The sequence below is a fragment of the Dromiciops gliroides genome, chromosome 3 (assembly GCF_019393635.1).
Source record: "Dromiciops gliroides isolate mDroGli1 chromosome 3, mDroGli1.pri, whole genome shotgun sequence".
Lineage (NCBI taxonomy): Eukaryota > Metazoa > Chordata > Mammalia > Microbiotheria > Microbiotheriidae > Dromiciops > Dromiciops gliroides.
In genome coordinates, this window is record NC_057863.1 from 591772890 (window position 1) to 591789310 (window position 16421).

The 16421-nt window shown below is 47.1% G+C and overlaps 1 protein-coding gene across 1 annotated transcript in view; it reads right to left on the minus strand.

Annotated features, from left to right (window-relative positions):
- Positions 1-14527, minus strand: part of RSPO1 (R-spondin 1) — a 29257-nt gene extending 14730 nt beyond the window's left edge. The window contains exons 1-2 of the mRNA XM_043996062.1: positions 14338-14527; positions 5023-5430 (exon numbers count right to left, since the gene is read on the minus strand). Of these exons, the coding sequence (XP_043851997.1) occupies positions 5023-5116 (94 nt within the window). The 5' untranslated portion in view covers positions 5117-5430; positions 14338-14527. The remainder of the gene's footprint in view (positions 1-5022; positions 5431-14337) is intronic.
- Between the last annotated feature and the right edge of the window lie 1894 nt (positions 14528-16421).

The window sequence follows — 16421 nt, forward strand, 5'->3', positions numbered from 1 at the left end:
TTGTAACCAAAGGGTCTAGGTTTGAATTAGGGTTTTGTCACTTACCACCTTTGTGACTAAGTCACTTAACTTTTCTGGTCCTCAGTTTCCTCAACTATAAAATGGGGGGGGCAGGGTGGACCAGATGACTTCTAAGGTCTCTTCCAGCCCTAAATAAATATATTATCCTTCTTTCACCATGATAAACAGATGGTGAAAGATGAAGTGGTGGGGAGACAGAGAACCTGGGCCTTTGTATCACTTGGACACTCAGCAGGGGACCCTGGAGTAAAAATCCTTAAGAAAGTAGGGATCGCCTTTTCCCAGCCCTAAAAGATCTGTCTCCCTTCCCTCCCTCCTACATATCCTCTTTCCAAGATTTACTTGGTGCTAGTTTTCAGGGTCAGTAAGAGAAATGCTCTTTCCCGTGCCGAGGAGCTAAGACCAGGTCAGGTTCTTCAAGAAGGGTGAATGCCTTGAAGATGGATTGTCCTGGAATGAGGCAGACCATAGCCAAGGCCCATCCCCTCCCTCCCATTCATTCCTCCTCTGCACTCCTAAAAGCTGGTATTCAGAATTCTGCCAGAGCCAGGATTGACAACCTGCTGGTTTTTTCCCAGGCTTTGCCAGTCAGTGACACATGTTGGGTAACATTAGTTATAGCACTGAGAGAGGGAGACTGGCATAGCGGATAGAAGGCTGGCCTCAGATTCAGGAAGTCCTGGTCTCTGATACATCCTGGCTGTGTGACCGTGGGCAAGTGCCTTTACTTCTGAGTTATCCAAACATATATTTGTAACTGGAAGGAGACTTGGAGGTCATTGAGTCTAGTCTCCTAATTTTATGGATGGAGAGACCTTTGAGGTACAGAGAAGTTAACTGATTTGTTCAGTCAATCAACCAATCAATCAAGAAACATTTATGAAGCATCTACTATGTTCTAGGCACTGTGCTTAAGTGCCAAGGATACAAAAAGAGGCAAAAAAAAGCACTCCTTGCTCTCAAGGAGCTTACAATCTAATTGTTCGGAGTCACATACCTACTAAATATCTCAGGCAGGATTGGAACCCAGGGTTTCCTGGCAGCAAGGCGGGGCTATGTTTCCTACATCAAGGCTCTTTCAAGTTTCCTAATCTGTAAAATGAGGGGTTAGAGTAGATGACCTCTAAGGTCCATTTCAGTTCTAAGACTGTAAATTATAGACAAGTCACCAAAATCTGCATCTGTGAAAGGAATTCCCACACTAGGATTTACCCATATTACTACAATCACTGGTCTAGTCCTTCTTCCTCCTTCATTCTATTAAGGCATGATACAATTATTTACATACATATTTTCTTCTGTCTCCCCCCCAATAAACTGAGGACAGGGACTGTTTATCATTCATCTCAGGAGAGGCTTCATGGTAAAGTTTATAGTTAGAGAATCCTGGGTCCCAATCCCATTGCTGACACTTACTGGCTGTATGGCCTGGAGAAGTCACTAACCTTCCCTGAGCCTCAGTTTCCTCTTCTGTGAAATGAGGTTAATGATATCTATACTGGAATGGAGAGAGGGCCCCATAAAGCTGACCATGGAGTCAGGAAGACTGAATTTGAGTCCTTTACTTGATATACACTAACTGTGTGAATATAGGCAAGTCTCTTGATCCCTTAGGGCAACTGTACATTACAGATAAGTCACCAAAATCAGGGGAAGGAATTTCTACACTGGGAGTTTCCTCTCCACCCCAATGAAAATGACAAGTCCCAATGTTACTGCATGATGGTTTATGATAATAAACTGTACCTTATATAGGACCTTAAGGTTTAAAAACCATTTGATTTACTTCATCTCATTTGCTGCTCACAACATCACTCTGAGGTAGGTACTATTGTTACCCCCATTTTACAGATGAGGAAACAGATGGCAGAGGTTAAGTGACACATCCAGGGTCACATAGATAGTAGCTATGGTGGGAGATTCAAGTTCTTCCTGATTCCAAGTTCTATACTCAGTCCTCCCTACATAAATGCTAAAGAAAGCTTTGGAAGGAGATGTCACTATATACTAAGTCTTAACCATTTGCAAGCCCTTTTCTTTAGGTGTCTGGATCATCATGGGCCCCTGAAACCCCAGGGTAGAGGGAAGACAAGGGACCCTCCTACCTCTCCCTTAGAGCCCCATAGTTCCTGCCCTCGAGTTTCACATGAGCTCATCCTTTACCCTCATTACAAGATCCCAACTCCTCTCAACTTCCATGTTCAAGTTCCTAGGAGAGCAGAGACCTCTATTGGGGACTGGGGGAAAGAAGAAGGTAGAATACCAATGATTCAGGGCTGGAGCCCAGCTGGTCTGCTGGCCTGGCAAAGGTAGCAAGACAACCCTATTGGCTCTACTCTAGAGGTCTGGAAGTCTGAATCACAAAGGTGTAGGAAAGGGACCTTCCTCCTTTTCATCATAATCTGGTAGATACATAAGACACAGGTTTGGGAAACGAGCCCACCAGGGTCTGTCTAGGGATCAACCCCCAGTTGCTTCCTCCCCCCAATCCCTTGAAAAAAGCCAAAAAATTACTACCAGCTGTGTACTCCTTTTACTCCCCTGAAGAAACCCACTCCCACAGCACCCTTCTTAATGCTTTTGAGAGCACTGGCCTGAGAGTCAAGAGGTCTGGGTTCTCATCTGAGGTTTGTGACTTGTGTGACTTTTCTTTTTTCCTTCTTTTCTTCTTTCCTTCCCTTCCCTTTCCTTTCCTCCTCCCTCCCTCCCTTCCCTTTACTTTCTCCCTCCCTCCCTCCCTTCCTCCCTCCCTCCCTCCCTTCCCTTTACTTCTTCTCTCCCTCCCTCCCTCCCTTCCTTGTCTCCCCCATTAAAATGGGAACTCCTAGAGGTCAGTGACGGTCTTTTGACTTTCTTTGTGCCTCCAGCATTTAGCAAAGTTCTTGGCACACAGTAGGCACTTAATAAATGTTTCCTGAGTAAGCCTGAATGCTTCTCTTTGAGCATCTGTTTCCACACCTGTGAGTGGTCTCTCAGGATCCAGCCAGATCTCTTTTCTGGGTTCTGGTTTCTAAGGCCCCTTATACTGCTGACATTCTGTGTGCCAAGTTAATATTAATAATATCTGACATTTATATGGTACTTTAAGGTCTACAAAATGACTTCATATACAGTGTCTCATTTGAAGCTCATGATACCTGTAGTCAGGTGCTATTATGGTTATTCCCATTTTATAGGTGAGGAAAGTGAGGCAGAGATAGGTTCAGTGACTTGCCCAGGACAGGATAGCTCTCTACCACCTGAAGTGGGATTCAAGCTTGGGCCTTACTAACAGCATATTCTCCCCTCTAGCACTCTGCCCTTTAGGTTCCTTTCATTTGTAATTTTCTGTTCTAAGGTTCCTTCCCTCTCTGACATTTTATGTCCTAAAGTCTCTCCCAGCTAAGTCCTAAAGTCCCTCCCAGCCATGACATTCTCTTTTCTAAAGGTCCTCCCAGCTCTGACAATCTATGAATCCATAAGATAGGGACACTAACAATCCTTGCTTTGCCTGGCCCTCCCTTCTCTCACAGAGTCACTGCAAGAACCCAGTGAGAGAATGGGAGTGAAAGCGCTTCTTAATCTGTAAATCTCCATCCACAGAAACAAATGGAAGGTGTGCTTATGTTTCATGTATACTCAGGTCTTTGGGCTGATGTCAATTACCAAGGCCAGGTGAATGCCTACACGGCAGGCTCCATGCTATTCAGGGGCAATGCCTTGCCCTGAGCTGCCCCCTTCCTCGAGTTCTTTCTCTCCCTTAGCTATTGCAGAAAGCATCAGAAGACAAACAAGGCATCTGCAGCCAAGTCTTGCTTATGCATGCACATGGAGAAGAATGTCAATGGGCATCATTTTAAAAGTACATCTCAAAGGCATTTCTCTCAGACTTGGAATGTCACTATATAGCCTTTTTTTCTGCTAACAGATGGAATTCCCTAACAATGCTTTACTTCGGCTGATATTAAAAGCAACATGCATGTCCCAAGTACTCTGCTGCTGACAACTAGTTGGGGAGGACTCCCCAAGGGACTGGGCAATAGAGGGAAGCCAGCCCAGTACTGGACTCTTGCCACAGACAATCTATCAAGCAGAAAATAATAACAGTTCCCGTTTCGACAGCACTTTACAATTTGCAGAACACGTCCTTCCCCACAACCCTGAGAGATAGGGTAAGTGTTATTAGCCCCATTTTACATATGTAGAAACTGAGGCTTGGACAAGCCACAAAGCATATTGTTCAGATTTGGCTGCTCCACCTCATTCTGTTTGACAAAAGAGGGCAGAATTAAGACCAATTCGGAGAATAATAACATCAGCTAGCGTTTAAATAGTACTTCGAGGTTTGCAAAAACCTTGACACATTGTAACATTTGATTCTCAAAACAACACTGTAAGGCAGGTATTATTGTCCCCATTTTTACAGATGAGAAAACCGAGGGTCAGAGAAGTTAAATGACTTGGCAAAGATAAAAAAACTAATGAGTATCAGAGGTAGGATTCGAACCCAGGTGTTGTTTTGATTCCAAGTCCAGCTCGATCTTCTAAGCTGTACTTTATCAACAGTAGGGGCCTGTGAACATTTTTTTAAAACATGCATTTCAATATAATTGGTTTCCTTTGTAATTTTGTGTTTTATTTTATGCCTTTAAAAGCACAATTCTGAAAAGGGTCCATAAGTTTCACACACAAAAGTTTTAAAAAAAGAAAAACCTTATCTATAGGAAGTTTACAGGGAGAAAGACATTAGCTCAATGTAAGAAAGAACTTATTAATCAGAACTGTCAAACAACTGAGCAGGCTGCCTCAGGAGGTAGTGAGCTTCCCATCTTTGGAGGTGTTCAAATGGAGACTGGATGACTATTTGTTAGGGATAACATAGATTCCTACATCAGGGACCTCTGAGGTTCCTATGAATCTAAGATTCTAAGATATGCTAAATCGTGCCAAGAAAATGACACCCCTCCCATCCTTCCCTTCTTCCCTACCCCAAGCCACCTCAGACCTGGCCCTTTTACGTACTCCGTCTCTGCCTTTTCCCCTTCAACCCTCGGCTGCTGCCAGCAAGATGCATCCGGCTCAGAATGAGGGCCACCACCAACAGTCCAAGCCGCATAGTCACGCCCCAGCTCCTGGTCCCCGGAAGGCAGCGTGGTTGGCGGGCACCTGGCTCCAGCTAGTGGCTGCAGAGCTTGGTCAGCGAGGTGGGTCCCAGGGCTGGACCATAGCCCACAGTCACCATAATCTCAGTGGGTGACAGAAATGGGCAGGGGAGGCCCAGCTCTGCTGTCAGCCCCATAGGGAATTCAGAAGTCCCTTCCCCACCTCGGAGGCTTGGGGAGAGGTGGGAAGAGAGGCGCCGTCACATCCGAAGACAGCTGCTTATAACTTTTCCTGGGACATTAAGGCACAGACACACCAAACTGAAACCTGAAGGGGAAAGGGGAGAAGGAGGCATTTAATCAATCAATCAATTAATTAATCAAGCAAGTATTGTTAAGCCCTCCCAAATCCCCTTGCCTCAGCCTTGTCCTTTCCCTAGACCAGAATCTTGTTGTTGATGGTTTTTTGTTTTTGTTTTTGCAGGACGGTGATGGTTAAGTGACTTGCCCAGGGTTACACAGCTAGTAAGTGTCAAGTGTTTGAGGCCAGATTTGAACTCAGGTCCTCCTGAATCCAGGGTCAGTGCTTTTCCCACTACTCCACCTATTTGCCCCAATCTTGGTATTTTCTTAGGAATACTTGGCATATAATGGACACAGGAACCAGAACTGCTAATATTCACGGAAGCACCTGCTTGGTGAAAGCACCACAAACTAGCTTGTCACTGAGTCTGGGCAGCTTAACCCCTCCTCCACCCTAGAGCTTTGTCCACCCTGAGGCATAAGGGAGATCTGTGAGACCCATGGCTCCTCTGATGTGAAGTGACCATCTGCAATATCACAATCATGTCACAGATGCATCTTAGGAAGGATATTGACAACCTGAAGCAACTTGAAGGCAGAAAAGGGATACTCTGGAGGGTGAGACTGGAGACCACACCATATCTTAGAAAACAGTATCAGCAAGCATTTATTAATCACTTACTTACTATGTGGCAGACACTGTGTTAAGTGCTGGAGATATTTAAAAAAGGGAAAATAGTCCCTGCCTTTAGGGAGATTAAATTCTAATGGAGAAGACAAGATATACATAAGTAGGCATATATAACATCCATATAGAGTAAAGAGAAGATAATCTGAGAGAGGAAAGAACTTGCAGCTGGGGGACTAGGAAATCAATCATTCATATGGGAAGCACTGGGGATATAAATTTGGAGAATGAAATAATTCCTACACATAAAGACCTTGCATTCTAGTGGAGAAGACAAGTAGGTACACACATATTATATTTATATGTATGTATACATATAAATATATGTGTCTAGTATAAATTAAAATGTGAGTAAATATAAGTATATACAAAGTAGTTAAATACAACAGTGGCAGCTAGGGGGCGCAGTAGATAATTCTGGACCTAGAGTCAGGAAGACTTGTCTTCCCAAGTTCAAATCTAGCCTCAGTCATTTATTAGCTGTGTGATCCTGGGCAAGTCACTTCATCCTGTTTGCCTCAGTTTCCTCATCTGTAAAATGAGCTGGAGAAGGAAACTGCAAACCGCTCCAAGTATCTTTGCCAAGAAAGCCCCCAACAGAGTCACAAAGAATTATAAACAACTAAAATGACTCAACAGCAACAAAGCTAAACCCAATAGTTTGAGAGGGAGGGCACTAGCAGTTGGGGGCATCAGGAAAGACTTCAAGTAGAAGGTGGTGTTTGAGTTTCATCTTTTTTTGGGGGCAATGGGGGTTAAGTGACTTGCCCAGGGTCACACAGCTAGTAAGTGTCAAGTGTCTGAGGCCAGATTTGAACTCAGGTCCTCCTGAATCCAGGGCCGGTGTTTTACCCACTGTGCCACCTAGCTACTCCTTGAGTTTCATCTTAAAGGAAGAGGAGGTCTCTGAGGTGGAAATAAGAAGGAAATGGATTTAAGGCATGTGGGATGGTCAGTGCAAAGGCACAAAAATAGGAGGTGGGAGTGTCATGAGTGAGCAACAGGCATAAGGCCAGTTTGGTTTGATTGAAGAGTGGAGGGGAAAGTAATGCCTACTGATCCTAAAAAGATAGGTTGAGGCCAGGCTGTGTTGGGCTTTTAAAGCTAAACAGAGAAATTTATAGTTTATCCTAGAGTTTGGGAATGCCAGTACAGTTGATTGAAGTGGCGGGGGGGGGGGGGGGCCCATGGTTAAACCTGTGCTTAAGGAAAATTATTATGGCAGCAAGTGTATAGGTTGAACTGGAATGTTGAGAGGCTTGAGGCAGGGAGACCAATTAGGAGACTGCTGTAGTAATCTAGGTGCCAGGTGATGAGGGCTTGAACTAAAGTGGTGGCTGTGGGAGTAGATAGAAGGGGTCAGATACAAAAGATACTGTAGAGTTAGGAAGACAAGATTTTGTAATTAATTAGATATGTGGGGTGAGGAGGAGAGAAAAAGAGAGGAGTTGAGGATGATGTCAAGGTTATGAACCTGGCAGAATGGAAAAGATTGTGTTACTTTTGACAGAAAAAGGGAAGTTTAAAAGAAGGGAGGTTTTAAGATAATGAAGTCAGTTTGGGAAATGTTAAGTTTGAGATGTCTCTGGGACATCCAGTTTGTAATATCCAACAGACAGTTAGTTGGTGAAGAACAACTGAAGACTGAGGGAAAGAATGGGTCTGGATATATAAATCTGGGAGTCATCCGAGTAGTAGTTGTTGTTGAGTCATTTCAGTCATGTCTGACTCTCCATGATCCCATATTGGGGTTTTCTTGGCAAAGATACTTGAGTCATTTGCCATTTCATTTTCCAGCTCATTATGAGGAAACTGAGGCAGACAGACTTAAGGGACTTGCCCTGTGTCACACAACTAAGTAAGTATCTGAGGCTAGATTTGAACTCACTAAGATGAGTCTTCCTGATTCCAAGCCCAGTGCTCTATCTATCTACTGTGCCACCTAAGTACTCCCATTTGTATAGAGATGACAGCTAAACTTATTGGAGTTCTTGAGATTACTGAGAGATTGTTGGGAGATGTGATATAAGGCATAGGACGGAACTTGGGGGAAGGTTCTAACAACACTTAGAGGATATAGCATGGATGATGAGACAATAAAGGAGATTAAAAGGAACAGGAAGAGAGGTGGGAAAAGAACCAGGTGAAAACAGTGTCACAAAAACCCAGAGAAGACAGAACATCCAAGAAGAAATGGTGGTCAACGATAAAAAAAGCAGCAAGTAGGTCAAGAAGGATGAAGATTGAGACAAGACCATTAGCTTTAATGATGAACAGATCATTGGTAACTTAAAAGAGAATAATTTCAGTTGAGATGAGGTTGGAAGAAAGGCTACAAAGGATTAGAGATTGAATGAAAAGACAGGAAATGGAGGCAGGGAATGTAGACAGATTTTTCAAGGAGTTTGGCTGAGAAAGGAAGGCAAGATATATAGGATGATAGTCTGAGATGACTGTAGGATCTTATGAAGGCTTTTAAAGAATGGGGGAAATACAGTCATGTTTGAAGGTACTTAAGAAGGTGACATCTGAACCCAGGAAGCTTAGAGATTCTAAGAGGGAGAGGAGAGGAGAGAAGAGGTATTCTAGGTATTCTTAGGTTCCTGAGAAGGAACTTTAACAATCAGGTGAACAACAATGAAATGGATTGTCCCATAAAAATGAACATTAACATTTTGATAGTTCTTTAAGGTTTGCAAAGCACTTCACATGCATCAGCTCATTTGGATCTCACGCCTCTCTGGGGTGATTGTTATAATTGAACGCACACACCCATTTTACAGAGGAAGAATCTGAGGCTCAAAGAGATGAGGGAACTGGCCCAGCATCAGACAAGTTAGTAAGTATCTAAGTTGGGATTTGAATCCAATAAGTTTCATTTAATATCCACTGTCATGCTACCTCTTCTCATTTGATTCTAATGACTCCGGGAGGTAGGTACTATCATTAAACCTTATTTGACAGGTAAGGAAACAGGCTCACAAACATCAGGGGATTTGTCCTAAGTTACGCTGCTGGTGTTACATAAAATTTGAACCCAAGTCATCCTGGTTCCAAGTCCACAGCTCTTTCTACTATGCCTTGACACATTTCAAAAATGGTGAGCTCCCCATCACTGGGGGTGTTCAAGCAGGTTCTAGATGACCACCCAGCCACCCCCAATGAGACTACTTGACAATCCTTTGGCTATCAGTAGAGGGTGAGCTTGTTTTCCCCGAACCTTCACCTTTCCTTGGGGTCCATGTACTCCAGCCCTGTGGGCATTGGTTGGATTCTGTCCCTCTCTTTGGGCTGGGCAGGGAGGAGAGAAGTGAGACTTCCTGGGGGCACAGAAACTTCTGACACAGCAGGGCGGGCGGCCACTGCCATTGTGCCAGAATAAAAGAGGCAGCAGGCGCCACTCAGGCCAACGACACAGAAAATTAGGCTAATCCCCACTGGCAGCTTTGCTGGCCAGAGTGACCCAGACAGCCCCGAGTCCATCCCCTTCCTCTCTTCTCCCCCCATCAACCCCCTCCTCCCACCATCCCACCCAGCACAGCCAAGGGACGGGAGTCATGGGGATCCACAGAGCAGAGGCGATGTCCCGGAAGTCCGATTATGTAGCCTCTGAGCCCATCCTGGGAACATAACCCTTTCCATACACATTCATTCACACTCACCCTTTCATACTTAATCACACTCCCTTCTGCCCATTCTTCCCCTAAAGTCCTCCTCTGATGCCTCATTGTGGCACTGAGGTGACGATGGCTTCTCGAAGGGTCAAAACCAAAACAAAACAGGACAACAAAACAACCCTTTTAAGGGCTCACAGCTAGTAATCGTGAGAGGTGGGACCCAGGTCTTCCAACTTTAGTCAGTGATCTTCTCATTGTACCAACTGCCCCCTCAATCAACTGAGATAATGCAGGGAAAGTGCTTAGCAAAACTCCTAGTGCTGTATGCTTGGGAGCTGCTGATGGTGGTTGGTATAATCTCCCTCCAACTCACTCCTCAAAGAGGGAAGCCAGAAGAGGGAGATTTTTCATCTCTGTCTCCATCTTTGCATATGGCCAGAACATGCTCCTTCCTCACCTCTGCCTTTTCAAACCCCTAGCTCCTGTGGGTCTTTACACACTCTGTACAAGCACTCACAAAATCGAATCCCACCAGTCATTGCTGAGAGGCAGCATGGAGTAGTAGGAGATAGAGAGCCAACCTTGGACACAGGAGGACCTGGGTTCAGGTCCTCCCCCTGCTGCAAGTCCCTTCCCCCTCTCCATTCTCCAGGCTAGCTAAGAGCTAATGTCTAAGTGGGAGTCTCTTCACTAGTAAAACCCCAAAACTTATAACATTCATTGCTGAACTCTTGTCTTCCTCAGGGAACGTATTTATACATATTTAAAGTATATAACATTTATATACTTTAAGGTCGCAAAGCATTATGTGTCTATATACACACATACATACATATATCTGCACACACACATGTATATAAATGAAATCTTGTTTGATTCTCACACAAACCCCATGAGGCAGGTGCCATTATTGTTCTGATTTTACAGATGAGGAAGCAGGCTGAAAGAGGTTAAGTGACTTGCCCAGGGTCACATAGCTAATGGATGTCTGAGGCAAAATTTGAACCCAGGCCCCGTGTCCTGATTCTAAGCCCAGCACTCTTCCTGATTAGCTGTCTCCTGAGTCCCTAGACCCTTGAAGCCTCCAGGCTGGCATGGACTGGATGGGTCCTGCTAAGTATAGGGAGCTTGGCTTCTCTGACAGCTCTCTCAGGAGAGTCTGCCCCTCCCTGAGATGGGCCCCTCCTTCCCTAAACCCTGCTCACATCAGCTCAGGAAGATAAAAATGTCCAGCAGGAAGATCAGGGCACCTCCCCTGGCCCCTAGCCCTTCTCCTCCTAAACTCCCCCATTATCCCCTCAGATTTCCCATCCCCCAATCCCTCGACAATCAGCTCTCCTAACCCTGAGTTTCCCTAAGCCCACCAGGGGAGGAGATAAATCATTATCTAGCTGGAAGTTCAGGACCTCCCTCCCCTCCTCACCCAAGACCCTCCACCCCACCCCCACCCAAGCTTTGAAGGCTAGACACAAGATCAAGTGGTTAAGCTGCCTGGGAAGAGTGTTTATGTGAGTCGAGGGATCTCATCTGGCATTTCAGCTGAGGACTGCAGGGAATCCTCAGTCACCCCCCCAAATGCTTCCTGCGCATCATGAGGCTTTTCTGGATGATTCCTCCAATGATACCCCCTACCAATGATTCAGTGTTTCATTCGACCTCCCTGCCAATGAGTTCTTCCATCTCTACTCCTCTCAAAGTTTTCCTAGTCCTTATTCTGCCTGATGCCCTTGCCACTTTCTTCTCTCTCCAAAGATCCCCGCTCCATTCTTAGCAATTTCAGCATCACAGAACATCAGAATTGGAAAGGGCCCTAGAACATTCCTAGTTCTCACTTTGTTGGCCAGAAGCACGAGTGAGTTGGGGCAATCTGCTGGGATCATGATCATAGGGATGAAGGTGAAAGCTCAGGGAGTATATAAGGGGGAGATTGGCAGAGACATGCCCCCTTGGTCAGGGGTGGAGTGGGATATAAACTCTTTGTTTCATAGAATTATCACTAAAAGGGACCTTCTAGTAACCATCCAGCTCAACCTTTTCATTATACAACTGAGGAAGATCAGAGAGGGTAAGATGTCCACACAGCAAGTTAAGAAGAGCAAGTTAGGAGACCTGATGCTAGGGCCCAGGACTCCAGATTCCTTTCACCATAACTATAGGACATCTGACAGAAAGACATCCAAAATATCCATCATCCTCCAGGCCACTAGTCAGTGACCTCAAAGATGCCCCAAACCTAGTGTATTAAGAATGACAGGGGGCAGCTAGGTGGCGCAGTGGATAAAGCACCAGCCCTGGATTCAGGAGGACCCGAGTTCAAATCCAGCCTCAGACACTTGACACTTACTAGCTGTGTGATCCTGGGCAAGTCACTTAACCCTCATTGCCCCCACAAAACAAAACAAAAAAGAAAAGAAAGAAAGAATGACAGTCCTACTGGATATATACACAGAAGAGAGGAGAGACTGAGCTCACTGACTTTTTTGTAAGCTACCTCCAGCTGAGGGCTATCACTCACTCAGTCAATATGTATTCACGAAGCACTTTACTATGTGCTTTACACTGTGTTAAGCCATGAGGATTCAAAGAAACGCAATAACGGGAATCGGCAGAGAAGTCAGTGACCTAGAAGTCTGGGCTCTATATATGGAGAGGGGGTTGGGAAGAGGGAAATGGCTGTCGGCCTGTACATATGGATTGGGGGCATGCTGGGCAGGTGAGTGAGTACAGCCGGAGAGGGAAGTTTCTAAAGGGACTTGTCTCTGAATGGTTTAAGATCAGGAGGATTAGAGGTGAGCAAAGAGGGCAGGAAATTGAATGGGAAGTTGGGGGGAGGGGACTGGTCACTTCTCACCAATACTCGGGAATCAGTGAAGATGGGGAGGGGGAGAAGGGTAATGGATGTAAGGACATAAATTGCCATTGCCCTCCAAGGCCACCAAGTTGGAGGGGCCCCCAAACTCCATTTCGCATGACACTGCACTATAAATTTGACCTCTCGTTGGAAGGTTCCTGGTGACTGCCAAAGGGTCCCACCTGTTCTTAATCTTCCTGGGGTGGGAGAGTTCTCCAGTCCCAGCTTCCCTCCTCCCTTCCTTCCCCCTTGTGTAATACCATCTTTGGAAGAATGAAGAGGCACCAGAACAGGGGTTCTGCTGGTGTCTCATACCCAAATACAAAGATTGGGTGTTAGCTAGAGATTGTTACCCACAGTATGGGAGTGGGGTTGATGGATGGCAAAGAGGGAGACCCAGCTGAGGGCCATGACAAGGGAGAAGGGGACACAGCTGTAGGATTGTGGCTTGGGTGAAAAGGGACACAGCTGGGATCAGTGTGGTCAGGGAGAAGGTAGCTAGGGCTGGAGTGGGGAGGGGAGGGGAGGGACACAGCTGGGGAAGGGGCATGGCTGAAATAACTTTCACTCTCTTGTTTGCAAATTCAATCAGGATAAATTGGTGCTTGGGAGCCTGATACCAACAGAAAATGTAAACCATCCTCTCCTCCCTCCCCTTTACTCCTTGGGGGCTGGGGGCCATGCACTGGGGAGAGGTTTGGAGCCTAATCCCATCACTGGCCCAGCCTGAGCTGATGTATTACACCTCCGCAGACTGGCAGGGGGTGGGGGAGAGGGGCTGCAGGGGGCAGCCCTAATGTAAACCTGACCTGTGGGAGATTTGTGTCTCCCTCAGATAGAGCTGAGCCAGATGCTAGGGGACCCAGAAGGTGGGGAGAGGCCCCTCCCACGATGGGGGGCTGATGGGGGGGAAGGGAGGAAGTGGAGTAGAGGGCAAATAAAATCTTTCTTTCCCTCCTGGGCTCTCCCCAAGCTCAGAGTCAAGCCAGGTCACACTCTCTACCCAAGAGGACTCGTGCGAAGCCCCCTCTCCCCTTCAGGCAGGGGCTAGGAGAAGCACTCCTTTGGCATCCAAGTGGCCACAAAGCAGCGAAAGATAAACCCAGGAGACTTCGTTCCAGTCCCCTGCTTAAGACTAATCTCCACCCAGTTCCCCTACCAGGCTTCATCTCATTTCTGTCTGCATCTCTGTCCCCAGCAAGTATGCGGGATGGGGGTGGGGGTGGTAACGATAATGGGAGGAGGCGAGAAGAGTAGTAAATCGCGCTCTCACTCCCTGACTCCAGTCCTTTCTATCCCTCAGCTGGACACACAGCGCTTCCCCTCTGAGCAGTACCAGGACAGAGACCGGAAGAAAGTTAAGGATGGGGAGGGGGTGGCAGTGGAACAGAGGATTTGGCGGGGAAGGAGAAGGGCTAAGGCATGATATGACCCTGGCATGGGGGGTGCGGAGGTGCAGGGCGAGGCCTCCCGGAATTCCTTTCCGAGGTCCCTGGGCTAGCCTCCTAACCAATGCTTCTCGCCTGTTAGGCAGGTGCTGGAGACAAACGGGGTCCTTGTCCCACGTGCCCCCTTCCCCTATCGCCCCCTACCCAAAGGGAGAGGCCGATGTGTGCGGTCCTGGGCTCCCAAGCTGCCCAGTCCACTAGCGTAGGGGCTCTCTTGGTGAGAGGGAGTGCCAAGCCCTGGTCACTCCATCCACCCCCACCCAATTTCAGGTAGAATCAGGATGTCTGCTCCCAGTCTCAGATAGGACCGAGATGTGGGCGTCCTTACCTCGGCTGGTTTCGCGATCCCCCAAATCCGACTCTGCTTGGGCCCCAGCTGATCTGTTCGGTTGGATGCAGTGCTGAAGGCAGGGACAGGGGCCCGGGCAGGGGCCGGGAGGGGGCGAGGGGCGCTGCCGGCCAGCCCCGTGCGCCCAGCCTCCCGCGCCCCCTCTCCTCCGCTTTGCTAGCCTCAGCTCCTCCCGCTCCCAAATTGCTCAATCTGCAAGCAAGGGAGCTCACCCTCTCTGGGGCTGGTGCCCCACCCCTCCCTTCTGTCCCTCGGCACCTCCCCTAAAGCCTGCCCGCCCGGCCCCGCCCCGCCCCGCCCCGCCCCGGGCTCTGTTTGGATCGTTCACTACCCTTCTCTAGCAGCTGTCTCTGGGAGAGAGATCGTGCCTTTATCTCTGTCTTTCTCCCCTTGCCTCTATGTGACTAGCAGCGAGTGTCTGCCCGTCTGCCCCTTCCCTTCTCTATCTCAGGGAGCTTGCGTCTGACTTTCTGTCTCCTCTCTCCAGTATGTTCCTATCTTTCTCAATTTCTTTCTTCCCTCCCTTGCAACTTCCAGTGAAAGTGTGTCTGTCTGTTGCCTGTCTCAGTCTCTTATGTTTCTGCCCCCCCCCAGCTTCAAACTCAAAGAGGGGATAATTCTCTCTGCTCCCACAAGGCAGGGAATCCCCAACCCCCCTTTCCCTTTCCAGTCTCATTCTCTATTCTCCCCTCCTCTCCCCTCATACCCCAGATTCTCAGCAAAAATTGGATCGGAGCAGGCCCTTGAGAGTTCCTTAGCCGCCTTCCCAACCTGAGGAAGGGAGAGCCTGTGGAAGGTGGGCCAGAGAGCTTGTGGTGGTGGTCCTGTGAGGAGTACTTGGGCCAGAGTAGATATACACAGGCGGTCTTGTATACAGTAAGCACTTGATAAATGTTGAATGGAGGTGGCATGCTGTTTGGAGACCACTACCGTGGGAGCACAAGAACTAACTGCTCTGCCTTTGCTACTTAGTACTTGTGTGACTTTGGACAAATCCATTCTTCTTTCAGGGCCTCAGTTTCCCCATCTGTCAAATGAGGGGGCTGGACTGGAGGAGTTCTAAGTGCCCTTCCAGCTCCGACAATTTGTGTTCTATGATTCATGTCTCATTTGAACATAGAGACAGTCTTAAATGTACTTGCTTAAGTCTTCACCCACCAGGTCACACCCAGCTGAATGACGACCCAACTTGGGAAGCCCTGGGCTGAGAATCAGAACATCGAGCTCCTCTGTGACCCTTTGTTCCTTCTGGAAGGGACCTAGGAGATCATCTAGTTCAGTGCCCATATTTGACAGGTGAAGAAACTGAGGCCCCCAATGGGGAAGGACTTCCCCAAGGGCATACAAGAAGTTGGAATCAGAGTTCGGTATCTAACCTAAAAGTTAGTGCTTCAGAGGCCAGTATCTTTTCTACAGACTCCTTGGAAAACCCACACCAAGTCTTGGATTTAGGGAAATGAGACAATAATAGAGGAGTTTGGCCTGGGGTTTAGGGAGCCTCACGTCTTTTCATTAATGAATGAATCCCAAGGACGTACGAATGGTGTCTCCAACCCATCAACCCTGTCAATAAGGATGTTGTAGGAGGCCAGCTGTCTTTCACATGCACATATAATCCTCACATACATACATACACCCTCTGCCTTTGGAGTCACATCCTAGCTTGGCAACTTACTACTACATGATCTTGGGCAAATCACTTAAATTCCCTGGGACTTGATTTTCTCACCTAGAAAATTCAATGGATTGGATAAGACGACCTCTAAGGTACCTCTCAGCTTTAAATATATGATCCGGGAGCCCAGATCTAGGTGGAGGGAGGGAGCCCTGTGTGCCTCATGGCCCCCGGAAGACTTGGGTTTGAATATTGACTCCACTGTTTACTACTCATAAGTAGTATGATTTTGGGAAAATTCAATTCAATTAAACAAGCAATTATTAAGGGCCTAAAATGTCTAATCACTTACTCTCTGGGCCCATTATTTCACCTGTAAAATGAAGGGGTTGGCTTCTGAGATTGCTTCCAAGTCTAAATCTTTTGATACAAGGACAAGGATTATGAA